At 38.8% G+C, this 16,917-nt stretch overlaps 1 protein-coding gene across 2 annotated transcripts in view; it reads right to left on the reverse strand.

The window, feature by feature from the left end:
• WDR41 (WD repeat domain 41) overlaps nucleotides 1–966 on the reverse strand; it is a 58,472-nt gene extending 57,506 nt beyond the window's left edge. For both annotated transcript variants that reach the window (XM_030800381.1, XM_003261499.4), the window contains exon 1: nucleotides 538–966. In XM_030800381.1, coding sequence (XP_030656241.1) covers nucleotides 538–588 — 51 coding nt within the window. In that variant the 5' untranslated portion in view covers nucleotides 589–966. The remainder of the gene's footprint in view (nucleotides 1–537) is intronic.
• Between the last annotated feature and the right edge of the window lie 15,951 nt (nucleotides 967–16,917).

Below are 16,917 nucleotides of genomic sequence, written 5' to 3' on the forward strand. Positions count from 1 at the left end.
TTGAAGCAAATTATTACTTTTTAAAAATAATTATATCCTTTTTCGGTTCTTGAATAAGTAAATTAATTTTATAATCCCTGAGCAAGTATCAGTAGACGCCAGGAAGAGACACCAATTCAAATAAACCAAAAGTGGAAAGCTGCGGCCACAACTCGTTCGTTTCTAGCTAAATCGGATACTTTTTAAGTGGAAATGAAGATAGTTTCGGTAGCCAGAAGCCCTAAGTTGTCACAGGTCCCAACAGGACTGCTGACCAGCTGAGCGTCCCTGAGCCAGGGTCTCACGATTCGGCTAGCCGTGGGACGAGGCCGGGGATCTGCAGCTCCAGGGTGCGCATGGGGGCCCGCCGGGTCCGAGGAGCTCCGGCTCTCGCGCCCTCCGCCCCCACCGGCGTGAGGACAGCGCGCGGCACGAGCTCAGCAGCCAGCCCCGCCTCCGCCCGGGTCCCCGCGGTCGGAACCCAGGGACGCCGAACCAGAACGAAGCCGCCCCTCCAGCAAGCTCGACGGGCGCAGGGCAGACCCGCCCGGGGTTTACCTCGGCCAGTCCCTGCGGTTCTCGGCCTCCCCCGATCAGCCATCGCAACATCCGGGCGGCAGCGGCGGCGTCTCGCCCGGTCCAGCCCCAGTCAGCCCGAACTCCGCCCCAGGCTCGGCCTCCTCCTTCGTTCCCGGCTGCAGCGCAACTCAGACGCTAATACTTCCCGCCCCAGATCAGCCCACGGGCCAAAGGAATGCAGACCACAGTTGAGGGAGAATCTTTGTCCCCAAAGCGCTCCCGTACCCAGCCACAGAGGCTTAGTTTGGGCAGTCGCTTGGGGAGCGGCGGCCAAGGCGGGGGCGGCTGCGGCGATTGCCGGGCGCACGCTGCTCCGAGTGAGCACGCGCGGGTGCGCCGCCGGGTGGCGCACGGAGCTTAGGAAGCTCGAGCGGCCCCTGGTGGACGCGCGCGGAGCAGCAACCCGACCCTGGCGAGCAAGGGCGCACCAAGAATAGTGCCCCCTCCCTGTGACATGGCTTTAGTATCCTCCACTTCCTGGGGTACCAGGAAACCTCCCCCGCTTTCCCAAGAGCTGGCTGAAGAAGGTGTACGGCAGTAGACTTCTGCATCCAGACAGATCCAGTGGCTCATGTGTACAACCGAATAAATCTGGCCAACATTTACTGTATGCTGTTTAGTACAGCTACTGTGCTAAGGCTTTACATAAATCCTCATGGTAAACCTATATCCTCTATTTTACACATCAAGAAACTGAAGCTCTGAACGATTAGGTAATTTGTCTAAAGATAACAGGAAGTGGCTACATTGGTAGTGTTCTTGACCGTATGCTATATTAACATAGAATCTCCCTAAAGAATAGAAGGCAGTTCATATACCTTATTTTGACTACTAAATTTTCTTAGGTAGTCAGAGGGCTGTGGTTCTCTATGCTGACTGTGTATCAGAATTACCTGGGTAGCTTTTGAAAATGTAGATTCCTGGCTTCCACCTCAGACTCATTAAAATAATCTTGGTGGTTGGGACGTAGGAATCGGGGTTTTGGGAAGGTTCCTCAGGTGATTCTGATGAGTAGCAAGGTCTGAAAATCAGTGGTCTAGGAACTACTTATACATATCATGTTTGCAAAAGTACAAATATATCTATTTGCATATGTATTTGTTAGGTTCAAATAATCCTCCTAGCAGTAAATTGTTGTAGGGAACCTACAAATGTCCCAACCAATGCATTAATTCACCAAACATGTATTGGACACAGATGCACTAGAGAAGCAGAAAGGAATCACATAAAATGCTGCTCTGGAGGGACAAGGTAGAATGTCCCAGTCACCAATAAGAGAGAGCCATACATTCCACTTTAAGGTAAGTTAGTTGTGAGCAGCTGCACAAACTTACAGTCCCTCTGGAACTGGGATCTCCTATAATTCATCTTTGTATTCCTTTTGAGTGCACTCAGCAAGAACACACTCCCAAGGATCAGGAGCATGTTGCCTTCTGTGTGCTAGCCCCAAATTGCAGTCTGCATACAGTTGAAGACAGACCAAAACAGAGACTATCCCCTGGGAAAGAGGGACTTATCTTTAGTAAAACAAAACTCAGAGACATCAGGAGTTCAGTTCTGGAAGGAATATCTTCACGTGAGACAATGTGGTTGCCCAAATAGCCTACATTTTATCCTTCTCATTATCCACATTCTTTAGGGTTTGCCCCACACTCTTTAGGGTTTGCCCGATGCCACATTACTCTGATGTAAGGGACATTCTGCTGATCCTTTAAAGCACTGGTCCAGGGTTGAACACTTCCTCCCTTAGTTCCTCTTAGGACAGCTAAGAAAGAACATTTTACAAGATTAGTATATTATTGGGCACACAATGTATAAAGATGTAATTTGTGGCATCAGTAGAAAGGGTGGGGGTGGAGCAATATAGGAGCAGAGTTTTTGTATGCTATTGAAATTATGTTGGTATAAATTTAAATGAGATTGTTATAACGTTAGGATGTTAAATGTAATTCTCATGGTAAACACAAAAATACCTGTAAAATATGCATAAATGGAAATGATCAAGGAATCAAAACATTTACTACAAAAAATAAGCTAAACACAAAAGATGGCAGTAATAGAGGAAATGAGGTACAAAAAAAACTATAAGGCATATAGAAAACAATTGGCAAAACATAAATTCCTCTTTATTAGTAATTACTTTAAATATAAATAGATTAAACTGTCCAAAGAAAAGGAAGATTGACAAAAAAAAAAACCAAACTCTAGAATCCAACTATATGCCGTCTATGAAAGACTGACTTTAGATCAAAGACACAAATAGATCAAAAAGGAAAGAATAGAAAAAGATATTCCATGCAAACAGTAACCAAAAGAGAACTGGAGTGGCTGTACTAATAACTGACAAAATAGACTTTAAATCAATAAAGTTTCCAAAGACAGAAACATTATGTTACATATTAATAAAATAGTCAATATAGCAAGAAGATAAAACAATTATAAATATTTACACACCTAATAATAGACCCTCAAAATTTTTGAAGCAAAACTTGACAGAATTGAAGAAAGATACAGTTCTACAACAATGGTAGCAGACTTCATTTGCCCACTTTCAATAATAGATAGAACAACCAGACAAGATAAAGAAATAGAGGACATAAACAACACAGTAAACTAATTACACCTAACACATATAAAGAACACGCTACCCAACAACATCAGCATAAACATTCATCTCAAGCACATGTAGGACATTCTCTTAGATAGACCATATATTAGGCCACAAAATAAGTCTCAATCAATTTTAAAAGATAGATACCACACAAAGTATCTTCTCTGACCACAACAGGAATCAGTGACAGAAGTAAAACTGGAAAATTCACAAATATGTTGAAATTAAACAAAACACTCAAACAACCAATGAGTCACAGGAAAAAGCAGCACAAAAGAAATTATAAAATACCTAGAGACAAAAACACAACACGACAAAACTTATGGGATGCAGTAAAAGCAGTACTTAAAGGGAAATTTATAGGTATAAATGTCTACATTAAAAAAGAAGATCTAAAATCAATAACCTGACTTTATGCCATAGGAACTTGAAGCAGAAGAGCAAATGAAACCCAAAACTAGTAGGAGAAAGGAAATAATAAGAATCAGAGCAGAGATAAACAAAATAGAGAATAGAAAAAATAGAGCAAATCAATGAAACCGAAAGTTGGTCTTTTGCAAAGATGAAAAAAATTTAAAAACCTTTAGCTGGACTGACCAAAAAAAAAAAAGAGAAAATGCAAATAACTAAAATTGAAAAGAAAGTGGAGACATTACTACTGACTTTACAGAGAGAAAAGGGACTGTGTGACTACTATGAACAATTGTACACAAACAAATTAGATAACCTAAAAGATATGAATAAATTCCTTGAAATACACAAATTATTTAAATTGACTCAAAAAGAAACAGAAAATGTTAACAGACCTATGACAAGTAAAGAGATTGAAACAGTATTCAAAAACCTCCCAAAAAAGTGAAGTCCTGGACCAGATGGCTTTACTGATGAATCTACCAAACACTTAAAGAAGAATTAACACAAATCTTTCTCAAATTCTTCCAAAAAGTGAAGAGGAGGAAACACTTTTTAACTCCTCATACAAGGCCAGCATTACCCTGATACCAAAGCCAGATAAAAACATCACAAAAAGAGAAAATTACAGGCCAATATCCCTTATGACTATAGATGAAAAAAATCTTTGACATAATATTATCACATTAAATCCAACAGCATATTAACAAGTATTATTTACTATGACCAAGTAAGATTTATTCCAGGAATGGAAGAGTGGTTCAATATAAGAAAATCAACCAATGTAATACATCACATTAATAAAACAAAGGAAGATAACCACAAGATAATCTCAATTGATGCAGAAAGGCATTTTACAAAATCCAACACCCTTTTATCATAAAACTCTCAGAAAACCAGAAATAGAGGGGAAATTCCTCAATATGATAAAAAGTAATTATGAAAAACCCATGGTTAACATTACATTCAATGGTGAAAGACTGAAAGCTTCTCCCCTAAGATCAGAAACAAAATAAAGATGTCCTATTTGACCACTGCTCTTCAACACTGTATTGGAAGTTCTTGCCAGAGCTAGTAGAGAAAAAGAAGTAAAAAGCATCCAAATTGGAAAGGAAGAGGTAAACTTGTCTCTATTTGCAGATGATATGACCCTATATATAGAAAATCCTGAAGAATCCACAAAAAAGGTATAGAGCTGATAAATAAATTCAGCTAAGTTGCAGGGTATTAGATTAATACAAAAAAAATTAGTGTCATTCCTACTTGCCAGCAATGAACAATCCAAAAAGAAAACTAATAAAGCAATTCCATTTACAATAGCATCTAAAATAATTAAATACAGAGGAATAAATCTAACCCTGGAGGCGAAAGGCTTCTATACTGAAAACAACAAAACATTGCTGAAAGAAATTAAAGACTACCTAAATAAATAAAAAGACATCCGAGCTCTTGGATAGAAAGACTTAACATTGTTAAGATATAAATACTTCGCAAAGCAATCTCCAGATTCAATGCAATCTCTATCAAAATTTCAATAATCTTGTTCCTAAAAACGGAAAAATAATCCTCAAATTTATATGGAATTGCAAGGGGTCCCAAATAGCCAAATAATCTTGAAAAAGAAAATAAAGTTGGAGGACTCCCACTTCCCAACTGTGGAAGTTACTACGAAGTTAAAGTAATAGCACTGGCACAAGGACAGACATGTAGAGCAATGGAATAGAACAGAGAGCCTAGAGATAAACTCTTACATACATGGTCAATTTTTTTGACAAGTGTACTAAGACCATCCAATGGGGAAAGGACAGTCTTTTCAACAGTTGGTACTAGGAAAACTGGATCTCTACACATAAAAGAATGAACTTGGATCCTTATCTTATACCATACATAAATGTTAACTTAAAATAGTCAAATACCTAAACTTAAAAGCTAAGTTGTAAAACTCTTAGAAGAAAAAAAATTGGAGGAGAAAATATTCATCGCATTAAATTTGGCAAAATTTAGTGGCTGTGACACCAAATGCACAGGCAACAAAAGAAAAAATAAACCAATTTGACTTCATCAAAATTAAGAACTTTCATGCGTCAAAGGATACTATCAAGAAAATGAAAACCTGCAGAATGGGAGAAAATATTTGCAAATCATACATCTGATAAGGAAGTGATACCTATAATATATAAACATCTCCTACAACTCAACAATAACAACAACATAAAACCACCCTATTAAAACTGGGCAAAGGACTTGAGTAGACATTTCTCCAAGGAAGAGATATGAATGGTCATTAAGCACCTGAAAAGAAGCTCAACATAATTAGTCATTAGAAAAATGCAAATCAAAACCACAATGGCATGCCATTTCACACATACTAGGATGCCTATAATTTTTTTAAGCTGAAAAATAAATGTTGATAGGGATATGGAGAAATTGGAGTCCTTGTGCATTGTTAATAGAAATGTAAAATGGAGCAGCCACTGTGAAAAATCTTTTAGCAGATCCTCGAAAGTTAAACATACAACTACCATATGACCCAGCAAGTCCACCTCTAGGCATATATCTACAAGAAATGAAAGCAAGGACTCAACAGATACTTGGGCCAATGTTGACATCAGCACTATTCACAATAGCCAAAAGGTGGAGACAACCCAAGTGTCCATCCACAGATGAATGGATAAATAAAATGTGACGTATGCATATAATGAAATATTATTTAGTGATAAAGGAATTAATTTTTAAACATATTCTACAACATAGATGGGCCTTGAAAACATTATGTTAAGTGAAATAAACCAAACACAGAAGAATAAATATTGTATGATTCCACTAATATGAAATGCTTAGAATAGGTAAATTCATAGAGACAGAAAATAGAACAGAGGTTACCAGGGATGGGAGAGGGGGAAATAGTGAGTTATTACTGAATGAGTACAGAGTTTACGTTGAGACCGATGAAAAACATTTGTATATAGTGGTGATGATTATACAATATTGTGAATGTACTTAATGTCACTGAATTGTACAATTACAAATGGTTAAAATGACAAATATATTAGTATATTTTACCACAATAAAAGAGATAAATAGATCAATGGGACAGAATAGAGTACCAAAATAAAACCACATGTATATGGATAACTGATTTTTTTTACAAAAGTGTAAAGGCAGTCAGTGTAGAAAAGACTGTTGAAAAAGTCTTTCTGTTAATAGTGCTAGACAATTTGACATCCATATCCAAATAAATGTACTTCAATTTATATCTCATTCCATAAGCAAAATACAGAATTAATCATAGGCATAAATGTAAAACCTAAATCTATAAAACTTCTAAAATAAAACATGGAGAGACCAGTCACAGTGGCTCAAGCCTATAATCCCAGCACTTTGGGAGGCTGAGGTGGGAGGATTGCTTGAGCCCAGGAGTTCAAGACCAGATTGGGCAACATAGCGAGACCTCATATCTATAAAAAAGTTTTAAAATTAACTGAGTGTGGCGGCAGATGCCTGTGGTTCCAGTTACTCAGGAGGCTGAGGCAAGAGGTTCACTTAAACTCAGGAGCTAGAGGCTGCAGTAAGCCATGTTCATGCCACTGTACTTCAGCCTGGGTGACAGAGTAAGACCCCATCAAAAAAAAACACAAAAAACCATTGTGACTTTTTAAAGATTTTATCTCAAAAGCACAATCCATAAAAGAAAAAATTGATAAATTGTACTACATCAAAATTAACACTTCTGTTCTTTAAAAGACACTGTTAAGAGAATAAAAAATAAGCCATAGACTAGGGAAAATACTTGCAAATTACATAGGTGAAAAAGGACTTGTCTCCAGAATATATAAAGAACCCTGAAAACTTAATAAAAGTCCAGTTCTGAGTGAGATAGGATAAATACATCACCCTTTCTCTCCAATTGAACACAAATAAACCTTGAACAAAATAGATGACATAACTATTTGAGGACTCTGAAAAAGGAGGAATGGGGAAGAATACCAGAATTCAAATTACCAGCAAGTCAGCATTTCTTTTTTCTTCAGCAACTTCCCCAGCCTGAATCCAATGCAACCTCAAGTCTGGAAAGGAGCACTGTGGTACAGAAAGAGAAAGGTGTACCTTCCAATTGTGGCTGGAACTGCAGGAAGAGGAACTCCCAAAGCTTAGAGAGAACGCAGGAATCCTCTGGGTCTTTTCCTCTCCTTTTTGTCCATTCTCTCATGCCTCAGACTCCAAGATATCCCACAGTAATGGTGGCAGCTGTTACAGTGGCCACCAACAGGAGACTGCAGGAGCCAAAATTCTAAAGGAAGGGAGACTTCCTCTCCATTTGGTGGAGCTCATGCTGCAAAAGAGTGCATCCAAACCCAGACCTGTTTTTTCCCATCTTTCTACCCTTCCACTAACTGGCAACCAGAGGTGGAGTAATTAGGAAAGTGGGTGGTTTCCAAAAAGGGAAACCCCAAGGAAACAGAAAGTACCAGAGAGATAGTGGTAATAGAAGAGTTCAGGAAAACAACCCCAATTACTTTTATATGAACATGTAGGCTCACCTTCCTTATCTTCATATGCAAGGCTCTTAACGTAATTAGTGTACTAAAGACTTTGAAAACTGAGCTAATAGAATTCTGCCTCAGTCTGAGACTAATTACTAGGTGGGACAAATACAGATAACACTGTAAAGGCTTTAAAACTGAACAAACATTGGAGCCACAGCTCACAGAAGATGAGTTAAAACTTGTACCTAACCTAGTCAGGTTAATTGCTTGTTAAAAGAAAAATACCAACAGTCTCCATAGGACTTAAAACCAAGTTTCATAGTGTCATATTCCAAAGGTCTAGGAGTATAAGCCCAAATTACTTGGCATATGGAGAAACACAAAAGTCTCAGCTCACATGGAAAAATACAATCAACAGTTGCCAATGACAAAACTACAGATGCTGGAATTACCTGAGGAAGACTTTAAAACATATTATAAAAATGCTGGCATGGCAATTATAAACACTCTTGAAACAAACATTAAAACACAATGTATCAGCAAAGAAATAGAACATATAAAATAGAAAGAACCAAATGGAAAATTTTAAATTTAACATACAATAACCAAAATTTAAAACTCAGTGGATGAACTAATAGCAGAATGGAGATGACAGAGGCAAGAGTCAGTGAACTTAAATGGAGAAAATCAATAAAACCAAAAGCTGATGTTTAAAAAGATCAATGAAATTAATAAGCCTCTAGCAAGACTGACAAAGAAAAAAAATAAAAGATACAAATTAGCAGTATAAGGAATGAAAGCAGGGATATTACTGTAGGCCCCATAGACATTAAAGGGATAGTAAGAGAGTATTATAAACAGCCCTACACACAAAAATGTAACAACTGATGAAATGGAGCGATTTCTCAAATATCACAAATTACCAAAATCTGTTCAAGCTCAAATAGGTAACCTAAGTAGTCCCTTAACCATTTACAAAATTGAATTCATAGTTTAAGATGTTCTTAAAAAGAAATCTTAAGGTTCAGACAGCAAATCATAATGAAAATCCCAGCAGGATTTCTTGCAGATAGACAAGCTGCTTCTAATATGTATCAAGAAGGGCAGACGAACGAGAATGTGCTGTGAGACATTACATTAAAAACCAAAAAAGATACTAAAAACTTTAAAATTTGAACCTTGTAGTCCCTGCTCTCAAGAAATGTATTTCAGGAGGTTCCAAGATGGCCGAATAGGAACAGCTCTGGTCTGCAGCTCCCAGCGTGATCGACACAGAAGATGGGTGATTTCTGCATTTCCAAATGAGGTACCTGGTTCATCTCATTGGGACTGCTTGGACAGTGGGCACAGCCCATGTAGGGCAAGCCTAAGCAGGGCGAGGTGTCGCCTCACCCAGGAAGTGCAAGGGGTCATGGGATTTCCCTTTCCTAGCCAAGGGAAGCCATGACAGACTGTACCTGGAAAAACGGGACACTCCTGCCCAAAGACTGTGCTTTTCCCAAGGTCTTAGCAACTGGCAGACAAGGAGATTCTCTCCCATTTCTGGCTCAGTGGGCCCCACACCCACAGAGCCTTGCTCACTGCTAGCGCAGCAGTCTGAGATTGAACTGCAAGGCGGCAGCCTGGCTGGGAGAGGGGCATCCAGTATTGCTGAAGCTTGAGTAGGTAAACAAAGCAGCCAGAAAGCTCAAACTGGGCAGAGCCCGTCACAGCTTGGCAAGTCCTACTGCCTCTATAGACTCCTCCTCTGTGGGCAGGGCATAGCTGAACAAAAGTCAGCAGACAACTTCTGCAGACTTAAATGTCCCTGTTTGACAGCTCTGGAGAGAGCAGTGGCTCTCCCAGCACAGCGTTTGAGCTCTGAGAACAGACAGCCTGCCTCCTCAAGTGGGTCCCTGACCCCTGTGTAGCCTAACTGGGAGATACCTCCCAGTAGGGGCTGACAGACACCTCATATAGGTGGATGCCCCTCTGGGATGAAGCTTCCAGAGGAAGGATCAGGCAGCAATATTTGCTGTTCTGCAGCCTCTGCTGGTGATAGCCAGGCAAACAGGGTCTGGAGTGGACCTCCAGCAAACTCCAACAGACCTGCAGCTGAGGGTCCTGACTGTTAGAAGGAAAACTAACAAACAAAAAGGAATAGCATCAACATCAAAAAGGACATCTACACCAAACCCCATTGGTAGGTCATCAACATCAAAGACCAAAGGTAGATAAAACCACAAAGATGGGGAGAAATCAGAGCAGAAAAACTGAAAATTCTAAAAACCAGAGCACCTCTTCTCCTCCAAAGGATCACAGCTCCTCGCCACCAATCGAACAAAGCTGGATGGAGAATGACTTTGACGAGTTGACAGAAGTAGGCTTCAGAAAGTCGGCAATAAACTCCTCTGAGTTAAAGGAACATATTCAAACCCACCACAAGGAAGCTAAAAACCTTGAAGAAAGGTTGGATGAATGGCTAACTAAACAGTGTAGAGAAGATCTTAAATGACCTGATGGAGCTGAAAACCATAGCATGAAAACTTCGTGATGCATACACAAGCTTCAGTAGCCAATTCGATCAAGTGGAAGAAAGGGTATCAGTGATTGAAGATCAAATTAATGAAATAAAGTGAGAAGAAAAGGTTAGAGAAAAAAAAAGTAAAAAGAAATGACCAAAGCCTCCAAGAAATATGGGACTATGTGAAAAGACCAAATCTACGTTTGATAGGTGTATGAAAGTGATGGGGAGAATGCAACCAAGTTGGAAAACACTCTTCAGGATATTATCCAGGAGAATTTCATGAACCTAGCAAGGCAGGCCAACATTCAAACTCAGAAAAATAGAGAACACCACAAAGATACTCCTCAAGAAGAGCAACCCCAAGACACATGATTATCAGATTCACCAAGGTTGAAATGAATCAAAAAATGTTAAGGGCAGCCAGAGAGAAAGGTCCAGTTACCCACAAAGGGAAGCCCATCAGACTAACAGAGGATCTCTTGGAAGAAACCCTATAAGCCAGAAGACAGCAGGGGCTGATATTCAACATTCTTAAAGAAAATAATTTTCAACCCAGAATTTCATACCCAGCCAAACTAAGCTTCATAAGTGAAGGAGAAATAAAATCCTTTACAGACAGGCAAATGCTGAGAGATTTCATCACCACCAGGCCTGCCTTACAAGAGCTCCTGAAGGAAGCACTAAACATGGAAAGGAACAACCGGTACCAGCCACTGCAAAAACATGCCAAATTGTAAAGACCATCGATTCTATGAAGAAACTGCATCAATTACGGGAAAAATAACCAGCTAACATCATAGTGACAGATTGTATTCACACATAACAATATTAACCTTAAATGTAAACAGGCCAAATGCCTGAATTAAAAAACACAGACCGGCAAATTGGATAGAGTCAAGACCCATCAGTACGCTATATTCAGGAGACCCATCTCACCTGCAGAGACACACATAGGCTCAAAATAAAGGGATAGAGGAAGATCTACCAAGCAAATGGAAAGCCAAAAAAAAAAAAAAAAAAAAAAAAAAGCAGGCGTTGCAATCCTAGTCTCTGATAAAACAGACTTTAAACCAACAAAGATCAAAAGAGACAAAGAAGGCTGTTACATAATGGTAAAGGGATCAATTCAACAAGAAGAGCTAACTATCCTAAATATATATGCACCCAATACAGGAGCACCTAGATTCATAAAGCAAGTCCTTAGAGGCCTACAAAGAGACTTAGACTCCCACACAATAACAATAGGAGACTTTAATACCCCACTGTCAATATTAGACAGATCAACAAGACATAAGGTTAACAAGGATATCCAGGACTTGAACTCAGCCCTGCACCAAGCAGACCTAATAGACATCTACGGAACTCTCCACCCAAAATCAATAGAATGTACATTCTTCTCAGCACCACATCACACTTATTCTAAAATTGACCACATAATTGGAAGTAAAGCACTCCTTAGCAAATGTAAGAGAACAGAAATCACAAAAAAACTGTCTCTCACACCACAGTGCAATCAAATTAGAACTCAGGATTAAGAAACTCACTAAAAACTGCACAACCACATGGAAACTGAACAACCTGCTCCTGAATGACTACTGGGTACATAATGACATGAAGGCAGAAATAAAGATGTTCTTTGAAACCAATGAGAACAAAGACACAACATACCAGAATCTCTGGGACACATTCAAAGCAGTGTGTAGAGGGAAATTTATAGCACTAAATGCCCACAAGAGAAAGCAGGAAAGATCTAAAATAGACACCCTACCATCACAATTAAAAGAACTAGAGAAGCAAGAACAAACGAATTCAAAAGCTAGCAGAAGGCAAGAAATATCTAAGATCAGAGCAGAACTGAAGGAAATAGAGACACAAAAAACTCTTCAAAAAAATCAATGAACCCAGGAGCTGGTTTTTTGAAAAGATCAACAAAATTGATAGACCACTAGCAAGACTAATAAAGAAAAAAAAAAGAGAAGAATCAAATAGATGCAATAAAAAATGATAAAGGGGATATCACCACTGATCCCACAGAAATACAAACTACCATCAGAGAATACTATAAACACCTCTATGCAAATAAACTAGAAAATCTAGAAGAAATGGATAAATTCCTGGACACATACACTCTCCCAAGACTAAACCAGGAAGAATTTGAATTTCTGAATAGAACAATAACAGGCTCTGAAATTTAGGCGATAATTAATGGCCTACCAACCAAAAAAAGTCCAGGACCAGACGGATTCACAGCTGAATTCTACCAGAGGTACAAAGAGGAGCTGTTACCATTCCTTCTGAAACTATTCCAATCAATAGAAAGGGAGGGAATCTTCCCAAATTCATTTTATGAGGCCAGCATCATCCTGATACCAAAGGCTGGCAGAGACACAACAAAAAAAGAGAATTTTAGACCAATATCCCTGATGAATATTGATAAAAAATCTTCAGTAAAATACTGGCAAACCGAATCCAGCAGCACATCAAAAAGCTTATCCACCACGATCAAGTCAGCTTCATCCCTGGGATGCAAGGCTGGTTTGACATACACAAATCAATAAACGTAATCCATCACATAAACAGAACCAGCAACAAAACCACATGATTATCTCAACAGATGCAGAAAAGGCCTTTGACAAAATTCAACAGCCCTTCATGCTAAAAACTCTCAATAAACTAGGTATCGATGGAATGTATCTCAAAACAATAAGGGCTATTTATGACAAACCCACAGCCAATATCATACTGAATGGGCAAAAACTGGAAGCATTCCCTTTGAAAACCAGCACAAGACAAGGATGTTCTCTCTCACCACTCCTATTCAACATAGTGTTGGAAGTTCTGGCCAGGACAATCAGGCAAGAGAAAGAAATAAAGGGTATTTAATTAGGAAAAGAGGAAGTCAAATTGTCCCTGTTTGCACATGATATGATTGTATATTTAGAAAACCCCATCGTCTCAGCCCAAAATCTCCTTAAACTGATAAGCAACTTCAGCAAAGTGTCTCAGGATGAAAAATCAATGTGCAAAAATCATGAGCATTCTTATACACCAATAACAGACAAACAGAGAGCCAAATCATGAGTGAACTCCCATTTACAATTGCTATGAAGAGAATAAAATACATAGGAATCCAACTTACAAGGGATGTGAAGGACCTCTTCAAGGAGAACTACAAACCACTGCTCAACGAAATAAAAGAGGACACAAACAAATGGAAGAACATTCCATGCTCATGGATAGGAAGAATCAATATCATGAAAATGGCCATACTGCCCAAGGTAATTTATAGATTCAGTGCCATCCCCATCAAGCTACCAATGACTTTCTTCACAGAATTGGAAAAAACTAAAGTTAAAAAAGTAAAGTTCATATGGAACCAAAAAAGGGCCCACATTGCCAAGACAATCCTAAGCAAAAAGAACAAAGCTGGAGGCTTCATGCTACCTGACTTCAAACTATACTACAAGGCTACAGTAACCAAAACAGAATGGTACTGGGACCAAAACAGATATATAGACCAATGGAACAGAACAGAGGCCTCAGAAATAACACCACACATCTACAACCATCTGATCTTTGACAAATCTGACAAAAACAAGAAATGGGGAAATAATTCCCTATTTAATAAATGATGCTGGGAAAACTGTCTAGCCATATGTAGAAAGCTGAAACTGGATCTCTTCCTTACACCTTATACAAAAATTAATTTAAGATGGATTAAAGACTTATATGTTAGATGTAAAACCAAAAAAACCCTAGAAGAAAACCTAGGAAATACCATTCAGGACATAGGCATGGGCAAGGACTTCATGACTAAAACACCAAAAGCAAGGGCAACAAGAGCCAAAATAGACAAATGGGACCTAATTAAACTAAAGAGCTTCTGCATGGCAAAAGAAACTACCATCAGAGTGAACAGGCAACCTACAGAATGGGAGAAAATTTTTCCAATCTATCCATCTGACAAAGGGCTAATATCCAGAATCTACAAAGAACTGAAACAAATTTACAAGAAAAAAACAAACAACCCCATCAAAAAGTGGGCGAAGGATATGAACAGACACTTCTCAGAAGAAGACATTTATGCAGCCAAAAGACACATGAAAAAATGCTCATCATCACTGGTCATCAGAGAAATGCAAATCAAAACCACAATGAGATACCATCTCATGCCAGTTAGAATGGTGGTCATTAAAAAGTCAGGAAACAACAGATGCCAGAGAGGATGTGGAGAAATAGGAATGCTTTTACACTGTTGGTGGGAGTGTAAATTAGTTCAACCATTGTGGAAGACAGTGTGGCAATTCCTCAAGGATCTAGAACTAGAAATACCATTTGACCCAGCAATCCCATTACTGGGTATAAACCCAAAGGGTTATAAATCATGCTACTATAATGACACATGCACACGTATGTTTACTGCAGCACTATTCACAATAGAAAAGACTTGGAACCAACCCAAATGTCCATCAATGATAGACAGGATTAAGAAAATGTGGCACATATACACCATGGAACACTATGCAGCCATAAAAAAGGATGAGTTCATGTCCTTTGCAGGGACATGGATGAAGCTGGAAACCGTCATTCTCAGCAAACTATCACAACGACAGGAAACCAAACACCATATGTTCTCAGTCATCAGTAGGAACTGAACAATGAGAACACTTGGACACAGGGTGGGGAACATCACACACTGGGGCCTGTTGGGAGGTGGGGAGCTGGGGGAGGGATAGCATTAGGAGAAATACCTAATGTAAATGATGAGTTGATGGGTGCAGCAAACCAACATGGCACATTTATACCTATGTATCAAACCTTCACATTGTGCACATATACCCTAGAACTTAAAGTATAATTTAAAAAAAAGAAACATATTTTAGACTTTAGGATAACATTGAGTAAATTCTTGCATCTTAAGAGGAACCAACTGAAGGGTAACAGATGAGCACATGCAAATTAATGAGTAAACTGAAGGAGTAAGTTCTAAGGAGATCTAGCTTAAAAATAATCATCAGAGTTCTGGAGATTGGTTGCACAAGATCATGGGCATATTTAAAATAACTGACCTGCACACTTAAAAACTGAAAAGATGTTAAATTTTATATAGTATATATTTTACCAAAATTAAAAATAAAACATAAATACACTGCCCACCCATTTCCAGCACCAATACTGCTTCTAGAGGCAACCACTTTCAATGCTGTAGCTGCTTCTTTGTAATTTGCCTTTATTTTTCTGACAATATGCAATACTGCTATATCTTATACTTGTTGTCTCGTGTCATCATTTTGCAATCTTTGATTTCTTATGTTAGATGAGCACTAGCACTAAAGCCTTCCCCACCAAGCCTTCACATGAAACCTTTCTCACCTCATCACCTACCTATATTGCCAATGTTCCTTTTCATTATACTCTCGATATAAGTATAACATTTTTTTGTCAGTCAATATTCAGTGTTTACAGTGTTATGGCCGTAATATTAGGTGGAAAAATGTTATTCACTATTGAGTCAAATATAGTGATAGAATTCCATTTCTTCTTCATGATGTGACTAGGTATGGATCTCTTTGTTTATTCTACTTAGAGTTTATTATGTATCTTTATTGCATAATTTTTTAATGAAATTTAGGAAGTTTCAGCTATTATTTCTTCAAATATTTTTCCTGCTCCTTCTTCTCCTCTCCATTTGGAACTCCTACTGCATGTATGCTGGTGTGCTTAATGGTGTTTCACATTTCTCTGAGGTTCTGTCCAGTTTTCTTCATTCTTCTTTCTCTTTGCTCATTGGCTTGCATAACCTCTATCAATCTGTTCTCAAGTATACTGATTCTTTCAGCCAGTTCAAATCTACTGAGCCTCTCCAGTAAATTTTTTATTTTGGTTATTTCACTTTTTGACTTCAAATTTCCATTGGTTCTTTTACAAAAATTTCTTTTCATTTATTTTTTTTCTTTTGGAGATAGGGTGTTACTCTGTCACCCAGGCTGGAGTGTGCAGTAATGCAGTCACAGCTCACTGCAGCCTCGACCACCCAGGCTCAAGTGATTCTCCACCTCAGCCTCCCAGGTAGCTGGGATTACAGGCACACAGCACCAAGCCCAGCTAATTTTTTGTAGAGACAGGGTTTCTCCACGTTGCCCAGACTGATCTCGAACTCCTGGGCTCAAGTGATTGACCTGCCTGGGTCTCCCAAAGTGCTGGGATGGCAGGCATGAGCCACCACACCTGGCCCTTTTATAAAAATGTCTGTGTTTTTATTGGAATTGTTTATTTGATTAGACATTGTCATCATAGCATCTTTTACTTCTGTACACATGGTTTTCGTTCTTTGAACATATTTA

This window comes from Nomascus leucogenys, chromosome 2, assembly GCF_006542625.1.
Source record: "Nomascus leucogenys isolate Asia chromosome 2, Asia_NLE_v1, whole genome shotgun sequence".
Lineage (NCBI taxonomy): Eukaryota > Metazoa > Chordata > Mammalia > Primates > Hylobatidae > Nomascus > Nomascus leucogenys.